Source organism: Bufo gargarizans, chromosome 2 (genome assembly GCF_014858855.1).
Source record: "Bufo gargarizans isolate SCDJY-AF-19 chromosome 2, ASM1485885v1, whole genome shotgun sequence".
Classification (NCBI taxonomy): domain Eukaryota; kingdom Metazoa; phylum Chordata; class Amphibia; order Anura; family Bufonidae; genus Bufo; species Bufo gargarizans.
The window spans coordinates 597,133,311-597,146,026 of NC_058081.1; the positions used below are offsets into that span (position 1 = coordinate 597,133,311).

Sequence of the window (12,716 nt, forward strand, 5' to 3'; positions counted from 1 at the left end):
ATGATACAGTGCCGCTGTAGCAGCTACATCTATGTGGGAGAAACCACTATGGAGCTCAGGGAGCGAATAAATAAACACAAGAGTACCATTAGGAAAGCCATGATAGAAAAACCAGTAGCAAAACATTTTATTGACTGTGGGCACTCCATTAATCAACTCCGTTTTCATGCAATAGATTCTGTGGGGTTACTGAGGAGAGGTGGGGACAAAAATAAACTGCTCAGAAGGACGGAACTAAAATGGATCCATACTTTGAGATCGTTACAGCCCTATGGGCTGAATTTAGAATTTAATGTAGCCAGTATAGATTAGGGTTTGGTGGATGATCCACATCAGTGTTTTGCATAGTAATTGTTTTTATGATATTCTATATGGGGCTGAGGTCCTACCCATGTTATCAACTATAGATTGTCAGATTTGAGTATATCGTACGTCACCATTTAACATCTCTATACACATATTTGATAAACCTGTATAATATTCACAGGTCGGCACTGCTTGTTGAAGTCGCGGTGCACGTGTCTGTGGGATGGCGTTCCCAATAAAACACTGAAGAAAAGATCGGCACTCGCGAGTGCCGTTCTTTTCTTCAGTACATGATAAACCTGTTCATATGGTTGCCTGGTGCAATGCGATATGTTTTGTATGGTGCACAGTCTAAATTATGATAGGATAATATGTCAACTACTTAAACTGTATATATGATTTAGTCAATATCCACTGTGTTATGCTATAGATGTGGGTTATACATGCTACCCCAATGTTCTTCAGTTGTGGCCTAGAATTATGGTTTGATCCATACACGGTTCCGACATACTGACGCTTTAGGATCCCCTAGGTAACGCGGCGCCTAGCTCTGTGACTGCGCGGACGAGCGGGGCGGGGTCTCTGTGACGCTGTGGTCAGCTGTTTGCTGATGTCGGCTATCGTGGGATCTTGCTTCTGATGTGCATGTGTGACGTGGAGCCGGGTCGACCGATACAGGGACATGCGCAGTACGGTATTGAGGACGCGGACCACAATGAAAAATGTTGTTGATAAGGTGAGGGGTAACTACAGGTGATGACTAATTAAAATATGTTAAGTGAGCAGTATGGAAGTCTGTGCAAAGATAGGCAGTGGGATGTGTAGGTTGGTTTATGGTTACTTTTAATTGGTACTGACAATTGTGGGTGGTCCTTGGTTTGAGTATTTATATGCATTTGGGTCATATGGTTTTTATGCTTGACAAAGGCTGTTGTGCAGCCGAAACGTTGCTGATTTTTTTTGTATGTCGTGAAGTCCTCAATAAAGATGAAATGATGGGAGATGCTGCCACCGCTGTTTGATTTGTACCTATCCTGAGGATAGGTCACTAATATTAAAATCCCGGAAAACCCCTTTAATGTGAAAAGGGGAATATCCCGATACTACAGCTTTAGTGTTGGAAAGAATGCATAAGAACTTGGATCCTCTGATGGATCAGTCCCTGTCCTTCCTTACCTGACTTTGTGATATTCAGCTGGACCCTGACCGTCTCATCCAGGTGACAGTAGTGATGATGTAGGTTACATGAATACAGTCCTTGATCGCTCATGGATACAGCTTTATGGAAGATCAAAATATAGTTGTTATGATTAGTTGTTAATTTTCTGATATTTCTGTACAAAATACATTTCTCAAATAAAAAAAAATAGTAATTTATCTAAAGGTTTATGGGTTTAGAACAATATGTCTGTTTTCTTCAACAAACAAAGCCATTGAGAAATACATGCAAAACAACACAAAGTCACCACATCTGAAAACATCCACCTTGGAGATTATTTTTTTTTATATAGGATTAAAAACAAAAATGACTGCTGTTATGGAAACGGTCCGTGCCCACTGCCACTCCTCTCTGGCGGGTAGGCATGGCCTCGGCCTTGCTTGCCGCTTCATAGTCTCAAAGACTCTGGTGTTCTGGTCTCATCGGCGTCTCTCTCTCCCTGATCCAGCCACTGCAGTAACACTGTCCTCCCATGCAAGTTGAGGCCTGCTTCTTGCCAGCATGCATCACACAGCCTGTAGGGCTGGTGTGTTCTCTCTTAAAGGGCCACTGTGCGCACCCTAATCTTCCCCAACCAATGGCTGCCTACCCTGGGGTACTTAAGGTGCCTGAGCAATAGGTTCATTTGCTTGTTCTGTGTACCGATTTCTGCACCATTTCTGGAATTGACCCTTCGCAGCCTGACCTGACTTCTATTTGTTCTACATGCTGACCCTGAGCTGTCTGCCCTGACCTTTGGGTGTTTACTGGACTACAGTTTCACCTGTTCCCTCCACAACAATATCTCTGTGGGTCAGCTGTCACTTGAACACAGAGTACTCCGAGAGGTGATAGCCTGGTGATTCCCCTGCAGCGTCCAGACCTGTACAGGGTTAGAGGATGAAGATCGGGGGGCCACTTAGATAATGCCTAAGGAGCAGCCCCAAGACACATCTGTTCAAGTGACACAGCGAATCCACATCCACTTTGTTATAACAACTTTCTTCCAAAAATACACTACACTTGTCTATAAGTTATTGTCTGGTATTGTGACACACAAACTTTGTACAGATATGTTTTGGTTTTTGAAAAAAAGTCCTACCACCTCCAGTCTCCACAAATTTGTTGACCTGACTGGCATACAACCTTTTTTGCTCATCTGTCACCTTATTGTTGGCAAGGCAATGGGGTGATGTATGAAGGTACCATGTCAGTCTGATCATTAGCGGCATCAACCCAATCCTATCAATAATGGAAATAGGTGATCTAGGTTTATAAGCATTGTGGCGAAGGAAGTGCTTAAAGGGTTTCTACCACTTAGGTGTCACATATTTAGCTGTCAGACACTAGCGATCCGCTAGTGTCTGCTCTGGCCAACCATCCTAATATAATTGCTTTTGGGGCGCTGGTTTGGCTAAAAAAACTACTTTTATTAATATGCTAATGAGCCTCTAGGTGCTATGGGGGCGTCATTAGCACCTAGAGGCTCCGTCTACCTTCAGAAACTGCCGCCGCCCAGCGCGTCCCTCCAGCCCGCCCATCTCTTCCTGAATGCGATCCTCCTTGTGAGCGCCTGTATTCTGCGCATGCGCAGTGAATGTCTGACAGCTTCCCTGCTCAGACATCTCCACTGCGCCTGTTCCTCGGAGCACTATGGCGTCATCGCGCAGGCGCAGTGGAGATGTCTGAGCAAGGAAGCGGTCAGACATTCACTGCGCATGCGCAGAATACATACGATCGCATTCAGGAGGAGATGGGCGGGCTGGAGGGACGCGCTCGGCGGCGGCAGTTTCTGAAGGTAGACAGACGGAGCCTCTAGGTGCTAATGACGCCCCCATAGCACCTAGAGGCTCATTAGCATATTAATAAAAGTCGTTTTTTTAGCCAAACCACCGCCCCAAAAGCAATTATATTAGGATGGTTGGCCAGAGCAGACACTAGCGGATCGCTAGTGTCTGACAGCTAAATATGTGACACCTAAGTGGTAGAAACCCTTTAAAGGAGTTTTCTGGAAGTTAAATATTCATAACCTATCCTTAGGATAGGTCATCAATATAAGATCATTATGGGTCTGACTCCTGGTACTCCCATCTCAGCTGAAAGAAGGAACAGTGGAGCACCCAAACGAGCTCTTTTTGTACTCTGTGTATCTTGGGCAAAATAACAGATTCTGTCAGATTTTTAAGGATTAGATGCTGTCATACCTTTTATCACTAAAGAAAAATTGCCATTTTGGAAGGCCGAACTTGACACCATGATTCGTCCTTGGTTGTATCCACTGTAGATGCGTTGATCCCCTGCAGAGAACATGTCCAGAAGACGCTCTCCTCGGTACACTCCTTGACTGCTGTAGAGATCCCAGTGTACAACTCTCTGCCTGTCTTTAAGGCTGTCCTGTGTCCACACCATGCGGTTGCTGTGGCATGATAAATGAGTCTGGGACCCAGATGGTGCACTGATGTTAGATACCGATATGACCACACTCTCGGGATTCTGTTGGCTGGCAGGCACTATAGAGACAATATTGAGAAATTAGTTAATTAAGATGTTTTGGTCTGTCTTTGTATGCAAGGGTAATTAGTGCTTCTACCACTGGAAAAGATTTCTAAATTAGATTGAAGTCTGCATTCTAGAGAGTACGTCTGTAGCTAATAGCACACACATGTGTTAAAGGGGTTATCCAAACTTGTAAACACCTCCCCCTCACTTTCCAATATCTGGGCCTCTCATACAGAGAATACTTACCTGGTCCCCAACGCCTGTGTCCTTCCGCATCCCTCCACATCCCACACTGCATTTTGCTGTCATGCAGATAATAATATCTGGCGACGAAGGGTGCAGCCAATCGCAGGCCGTGCAGCCGACCTGCACCCCTTGCGTCATGGGTGATGCAATGGGGCAGGTCACTATCGTGGCCTACTATTGGCTGCACGCCCCTGTCGGCCGATGTTGTGATCTGCATGACAGAGAGATGCAGCGACGGACGGGGAGGGATCCAGAAGGTCCCAAGTGTCGGGAACAGGTAAGTATTCTCTGTATGTGGGGCCTGGACATTGTTGGGGAGGGGGGGAGGGGTTACAGGTTTGGATAGCCCCTTTAAGAAACATTAGAAATTCTGTGCCCATTCTAGAGTGTCCAGTGCACTTTGTAGTAAGCTAAGACATCTTCAAAACGCGCTAATCTCTCTCTGTTGTCTATAAAATCTTGAGTATTGGCATGCACAATGAGAGCTTGCCAAGATCTGACCTGAAGCTAAGGGCACATTCACATGGCTGTAGTGCCACTGTGCCCGAGTTGTGGACTGCAAACCGTGGGTCCACAAAGCACAGGCACCAGCCGTGTGAACTCTGCATCATGGTGCAGACCCCTGGACTTCACTGGGTCAGTGATCTGCAAGGTACGGCGAAAGATAGGACTACCTTTTGCAGGGTGGAGTCATGGACCCAGAGGTCCACAAAAACACGCGGAAGCCCTTACATGGGCTTTTGGGTCCATGCTTCCATTTCACAAAAGTTAGGACATGTTCTATCTTTTGCTGTATATCTTGCAGATCGAGAATCTATTGAAGTCAATGGGTTTGCACCATGTTGCGGAGTTCACATGGTTAGGGTTCATGTTTTGTGTATCTGCGGATTGCAGTCGGCAGTCCGCAACAGGGGCACGGCGGCACCACGACCATGTGAATGGGCCCTAAGTGACTGTTTATTAACTCTGTATACATGTTATCTCTGCTTATTATCTGTAGACAATTACATATAGTGCTTTATTTTTTATATTATTCACTAAAATCACTATTAATTATTTAACAATTATGTGTTAGCCTGAGGTTGTTTTACAGTGGATTCTGGGATAAATTAGGTGTAACCTGATTCTCCTGGACTCCAATGCAAAATCTGTAACAAAGCCTACTGGTGACTTCTCGTGTGTCAGAGGGGCCTCTGAGCTCCCTCAAGCACCAGGGCCAAGGTGATACTGCTACCTCTACACCCACGACAGTTACACCTCTTTGGTTTACAGAAATTGATAGTTTTTTTATGGCCAGGCTATGTTATGGACCAATGTTCGCCAACCTGTGGTAATCCAGCTGTTAAAAAACTCCAACTCCAAGAATACCCTGACGGCCTGCAGCTATCAGAGCATGATGGGAGTTGAAGTTTTACAACATCACTGCTGCAGACTTTGCACATATCACTGCTACTTAGCTACTAAACAGTGCAGTGCATTTTGTACCCAGATTTTATTACTTCACATCTAAAATCAATGGAGTTTTGACAGTAATTTTTGACCGTGGGTGCCAATGCATATGGCGGTGCAAGACATCACTCGGCTATAAATAATTGAGATTGGTCCCATTAGTGAGAGACCCCCTCTGTCAGCTTAAAATAATTTTTAAGTACAGTCCTATCCTCAGGATAGGCCAGATCGGTGGAAGTACAACACCCTGTACCCCCATCAGTCTACTGACCCTGGAAACGATACAGTAGATGGAGCCGGAAGCACAAGAGTCTGTTCACTACGTATTGGTTTGTGCTGTGGTACTGCAGCTCAGCTCCCATTCAAGGGAACGCCAAGAAACTACACAGTGGACAAAGGCTTCCATCCACTGTGTAGTTTTCGGTGCCAGCAACTGACCGAACCAGCTGATCAGTTAATATAAGGCTACTTTCACATCTGCGGCATGGAGATCCGTCCGCCTGATCCAGCAGAGAATGCATAGAATTGCCCGGACACAAACCACAGCATGCAAGTTTGTGTCTGGACAATTCTCTGCATTTTTGCTAGAATGCGGCTGGATCTCCAGCAGACCCCATGGGGCCGGCGGGCATTCGGTTTGCATCTGGCAATTCCGGTTCCAGAATCCATGCTGCAGATGTGAAAGTAGTCTTAGTTGTGTTGGAAACCCCCCCAGATATTATATTGATGACCTATCCGAAGGAATGTTCGATGTTGGTTAGTGCCGACAACCCATTTTAAATCCATATCCTGACTTTCATAGAAGAGGTTAACATCTCTAGGAAAACGTTCCAGGTCTAGCCAAGCTATAAAAATACTGGATTTGCCAATGCACATACTTTTGCTTTCTTCATCAAATTTTATTCCTGCAGTTATAAAGAAAAGATTTGGAATTGAAAAAGCTTAATCTAAAAAATCCTATGGTATTTCAACTACAAACATTACAGGACTGTGTATAACAAAGTGAAACAGATGGATATTTGGCTTTACGATGACTGAGTCTCCACCGATGCATAGAAGCTTCCTGTCAATTTCTGGTTCCAATTTAAACCTGGACACATGGCCAAAAAGTATTTGGAGAGGGGACTGGTAAATATGCAAAAGGTGGCAGGTCCCATATGAACTTTTGATATCAAACCCCTTCTCCAAGCGGATCCAGTTTTATTCACTTCTAAATGGGAGCATAGATTACAAAAAACATTAAGGCACCCGTCACTTGCCATTTTTGGACAGTTATTTTAAGTTCAACCCATATAATACCACCATATAGGCTCAGGATTAGTGATGAGCGGGAGGTGCCATATTTGATTTTGCAATATTTTGCGAATATTCGATTGAATATTCGTCTTATATTGGTCGATATTGAATATTCGTCATTATTCTATTTATCACGAATAATATGCAATTTAATTATTTGCGTATTGCGATTTTCCTTTAACTGTATAAGGCAACTTTCCTATTGGTTGGCTATGGCTAATATATGTATTTTACGAATATTCGCTATATTGCTATAACTTTGTGTTTTAGAATATGACGAATATTCTAAAAAACGAAGTTATAGCAATATAGCGAATATTCGTAAAATACACATATAGACTGCAATTTACCTAATATAGTGCTATAGTATTTTTTTTTGTAAAATCTTTTTTGTCTTTTCTGAAGTTCAGATTTGGAAAAAACGTACACTATAAAAAAAAAAATACTATAGCACCATATTAGCTAAATTGCAGTCTATATGTGTATTTCACGAATATTCGCTATATTGCTATAACTTTGTGTTTTAGAATATGCCGAATATTCAAAAAAACTAAGTTATAACAATATAGCGAATATATTCGTTATTTAGAATATTCGTCTTTTTTTTCCAATCTGTACGGTCGTTCGAATACTCCTCCCCGACAAGCGTCCCCGTCACCATGGGAACGCCTGTGGGTTAGAATATACCATCAGATCTGAGTTTTCACGATCTCAGGGAAAACTCTGATCCGATGGTATTTCCTAACCCACAGGCGTTCCAATGGTGACGGGGACGCTTGTCGGGGAGGAGTATGCGAACGACCGTATAGATTGGGGAATATTCTAAATAACGAATATATTCCCATATATTGCTATATATTTGTTTTTTAGAATATTCGTCATTTTATTTTCCATATGAAAACATGATTCCTTCCTGCTTAAGTTGCTTTTGGGCCAATGACTTATTGACCCACAAGAAAAAAGTATGAATATTCGATATAGCGAATATATAGCACTATATTCGTAATATTCGTGAATTAGCGAAGTTGCGATATTCGCGATTAATATTCGCTATTCGAATATTCGTGCTCAACACTACTCAGGATAATATTACAATGTACCATTTTCACATCACTTTTGAAAAGTGTCCAAAATATGAAGCAAATGTGGGATCAAACCAGTATTTTAAGGAAGGTTCTCACCTGAGTAGAGATATGCAACTGGACCTGAAAGGAAAACAAAAACAGAGAAGTGTTAGGCCTTTTTTGTACATTTATCTCACGTTTTTTACAATACATAAAGGGGGTTGTCCGGGCTTTTAATATTGATGACCTATCCTCAGGTGCCAGGTGTTGGACCCCTGGTCAGCTGTATGAGGAGAACGGCGTGCATGTGCACCGCTGCTGTATATGGCAAAGCAGTAGCAGAGCAGGAAGAGAAACGGGAGACGGCACTGCTCGTGCCGTTTCCTCCTACAGATTTCGCGCTAGATCTTCAATCAAGATGGCGGCAGCTGGTTCTTCACGATCAAATGGATGAGGGTATGATTTTAATAATGTATTTTTTATTTTACACTGTATTACTGTTATTAGATGCCGTGATCATGTATGAACATGGCATCTGAGGGGTACAATGACGGGGAGCAGCACAATCACCGCTCCCTGTCATTTCATCCACTATATACATAGAAATGTGCTTTGCCAAATTTTCTAAAATTCGGCAAAGCATCTCTACTCTACTTTACTGTGACAACAGAGACGTAACAGTAAGCTCCCCCACTGCAAAATCCGTAACATAATGGGCTATTTATAATACTAGTGATTCCCTATGTAGTAGAGTGGCCCTTGAGTCTTCATCACGCACCAAGGCCAGGTGGGCCTGCTACCCTTTAGCTATTTCCTGGCTACTCCACTGAAATCCATATAAATCGTCACAGTCACTTTTCAGCTTGTGCTGTGTACATCGGGGCCAGTCATAAGGAGACAGATAAAGTGTCACACCATTTACAGCCGGGGACGGACACAGCTCTGCTCCACCTGCCTCCTCTCACTGCCTGTACAATGAATACTGCATATGGCACAGAGCATGCCCACAACACCCTCCCACAGAAATCAATGAAACATTTTAAGCTTTAAATATATAAAGCCCGGATGCTGGCTTTAAAGGGACCTTGTCATGTGGATATTTGATTATAATCTAACTAATTATATACAATCATTAACTACTAAAAAGTACCTTAGATGTATTCACTTACTGGTGTGACAGATGGTTACCTCATAATATACACACAAAGATGCCACATGTCGTATGCTAATGAGCTGATTTGAGTCCAGCGTGATGTCATTGAGTCCAGCGTTTATTTAATTCAGAGCTATAGCCACTCCCCTGCCCACCTGCTGCTGATTCATATGGAAAATAACTGTCAATCAGCAGCAGGTAGGCGGGAAGAGTCAGGAGCTCATGAATATTCAGGACTCATCATTATCAGCTGGAGCTTTTCAATACAAGATGTTGGCAGATTGACTGGGTCAATTAAAGAAAGTGACCCAGCATTTTGCTAAGAGAATCAGTCACTTATTTATGTTGCCCTTAGTTAGGACACCATAAAACTGGTGACAGGTTCCCTTTAAATTGAATGTCTGCGGTGGTTACTTTGCCATGTGCTTCAAGTTTATGATAAAATAATATTCACAGCTGCAAGAAACTGAGCTTTTACAATGTTAGGCTCAGCTGCCAAAATGTAGGGATGTGGTTGTAATTCTGTAGAGGGCAGAGTGGGCTGTAGAAAGTAAGATGATGCTGTACATTAGCTATCCTATAATTATATTTCATTAGCATTTTTCTGCAATGTGCTTACACTGCTATAATAAAGCATTGGGAACACCGAGACATAATAACAGAGCAGTCATGAACTGCTGGTTGTATAAGGTCAATATGTATAGAAAAGAAAAAAATAGTGTTGATTCCTATGGCAACCAATTTGAACACAGTACTCAGACTCCTAGTTGGTGCCATTGAGACCTTTATATGAATAGAAAGGCAGGTCTTGCCTATAGCATCTAATCAAATTGCCTATATAATTCCCCTAGTTCATTTCGGGGAATGATCATAGTGACCTAATTGGCTGCTATGGACCATACCAATATTGTACTCTTCTTAATTATCAATACTGTTTAAGAAAAACTGGCCTTGTTACCCGTAGCAACCAATCACAGTGCAGCTTTCATTTTTCCAGAGCAGTTTAAAAAAAATGAAAGCTATGCTGTGATTGGTTACTAAGGGCAACAAGGTCACACTTTCAATTTAAATAAATGAGGCCTATGTTTTTATTTTTCACCCTTTTACTATATGAAATGGAATTGATTTGGATATATCTGTAAATGAAGATACTCAATATGAGTTTCAGGAATCTTACAGGATAGGCCATCGATACAAGATCAATAGGGTCCGACACCCTGCACCCCTGCTAATCGGCCGGTCCCAAGTAGCACTGCTTCCATTGAAGTGAATAGGAGCAGCGCTACAGTGACTAGCTCCATCCACTAGACCAGTGTTTCTCAACTCCAGGACGTACCTGCTGGTGATGATTTGACAATATCCCACAGAATGAATACCCCCTTCGAGCGACATCCAGTTTTTTTTTAAATCTGACGTGTCAGTTTATCTGGAAACACTGGTCTAGTGGATGGAGCTGGTCACTGTAGCGCTGCTCCTATTCACTTCAATGGAAGCAGTGCTACTTGGGACCAGCCGATTGGCAGGGGTGCAGGGTGTCGGACCCTATTGATCTTGTATCGATGGCCTATCCTGTAAGATTTTTTTTTTTTTTCCAATTTAGAATTTATTTTCACTATCAAAACGCAAACAAACAGAACAAATCCTTATTAAAAAATACATGTACATTTTATACGTTACTGCAACAAAGTTGGTTAATAATAAAATAAAAAAGTTTATCCCTAACAGTTTCAGTAGGTCATGTATAAATTTATTTAATGGGGGTGTGGCATGGGAGGAGCCAGGTCAGGGAAGTGGGAGGGGCCATGGTGGGTAGTGGGAGGGGTTGAGGGGCCCAATTCAGATTTTTGCTATAAGCCCCAGTGATTTCTATGTACGCCCCTGCCCTGGCCTATGCCCAGCTATGAGAGGGCAGTATGAATGGAGTGCCAGAAGATGCGGTTGAAGGCCCTCTCCACGTCTAGGGATAGGATCATAAGGGGAATTTTGCTTATTTTTGAATGATGGATGATGTCCAGTGTTTAAAGAGTGTTGTCCCGGGCCTCCCGTCCCGACACAAACCCCACCTGGTCAGGGTGGATAATCGAGGGCAGAAATGCGCTTAGTCTGTTGGCCAGTAACTTGGCAAACATTTTTAGATCAATATTCAGGATGGAGATAGGCCAGTAGCTGGCGCAGAGGTGCGGGTCTTTACCCGATTTTGGGATGACCGCAATATGAGCCTCAGTGGTCTGCGCCGGGAAGGGGAAACCCGGGAACACAGCGTTGAACACCTGGAGCAGGAAGTGGGAGAGAGGTCGCAAGAGACTTGTGAAATCTGGCTGTATGTCCGTCAGGGCCCAGACTCTTCCCCACTGGTAAGGATTTGAGGACTGCCTGAAGTTCTACCTCGGTAAATGATGTTTCCAAGCTGGCCGATTCTAGTGCGGATAATTTGGGAAGCTGGGGAGGGGGTTCAAGCGTTTGACCCGACCGTGTTGGAGAAGCAGTGCTCGTTTGTGGGCAGGTTCCAAGGAGGCAACCCTCTGCAGGGCCAGTTTAAGGGAGTGCGCTTTCTCCTTTTTGAGACGGGAGCCATGTTTTAATGAATATTCCGCTCAGGACGCATTTTAGGGCCTCCCACTTTATTGGGAGAGTAGTAGGGTCCTCACTGTGGTCAGCCAAAAAGTCTGACACAGTGGTTGTAAGATCAGCAGCGCACACCGAGTCAAGAAGGAGGCATTCATTTAACCGCCATGTCCACTCAGTTTTAGTGAGAAATGGTAGGTTCAGGGAACAAAATATTGGGGCATGGTCCGACCACGGAATATTGCCGATTTGTGTGGATTCCAGCCACGTTAGGGCCGACTGTTGGAGGAGAATGTAGTCTATGTGGCTGTAGGATGAGTGAGGGGAAAAATAAAAAAAGTAGTCTCTGTCAGCCGGATGTTGGAGGCGCCAGGGATTGCATAGTTGCAATTGAAGTAATGCCCTTTTGACTTAATTGTGGAATAGGGGAGATATGCGCGTCCAGACGAGTTATCGAGCATGGTGGGATCTAGGGTAAGGTTAAAGTCGCCACAAAAAAAGACCATTCCTTGGATCAAAGGAAGGGCTGTGCCCACTAGGTCTCATAGGAAGGAGACCTGGTTTTAGTTGGGGGCATAGGCGTTAAGCAAGGTGAATTCACGTCCACCAATTAGTAAAGGATCAGGTATCTGGCCCCAGGGTCGACAGTACAACCTAGCACCTGGTGAGGCAAGGACTTGTGAATTGCTATGGCGACCCCCTTCGTCTTGTTCACCAAATTATTTGCAAGGTGCCTGTGACCAACCTCGCCATTGGGTGGTGGAGAAGCCTGGCTACCAGCCTCTTGTCTCAGGATTATGGCCCATACTAACTTTGAAGGAGAAGACAGACCGGCCGGCCAAATCTGTGGAACTGTTTTGGGCAGGAAAGCCATGCTTGCGGCCGGCCAAATGTGACTTCCATGGAATTCGGGAACCCCTGCTTGGATCTGGGTGATTTT

At 43.8% G+C, this 12,716-nt stretch overlaps 1 protein-coding gene across 1 annotated transcript in view; it reads right to left on the reverse strand.

Annotated features, from left to right (window-relative positions):
- Nucleotides 1-12,716, reverse strand: part of MXRA8 (matrix remodeling associated 8) — a 48,291-nt gene that overhangs the window by 13,530 nt on the left and 22,045 nt on the right. The window contains exons 2-4 of the mRNA XM_044278273.1: nucleotides 8,176-8,199; nucleotides 3,709-4,014; nucleotides 1,483-1,584 (exon numbers count right to left, since the gene is read on the reverse strand). Coding sequence (XP_044134208.1) covers nucleotides 1,483-1,584; nucleotides 3,709-4,014; nucleotides 8,176-8,199 — 432 coding nt within the window. The remainder of the gene's footprint in view (nucleotides 1-1,482; nucleotides 1,585-3,708; nucleotides 4,015-8,175; nucleotides 8,200-12,716) is intronic.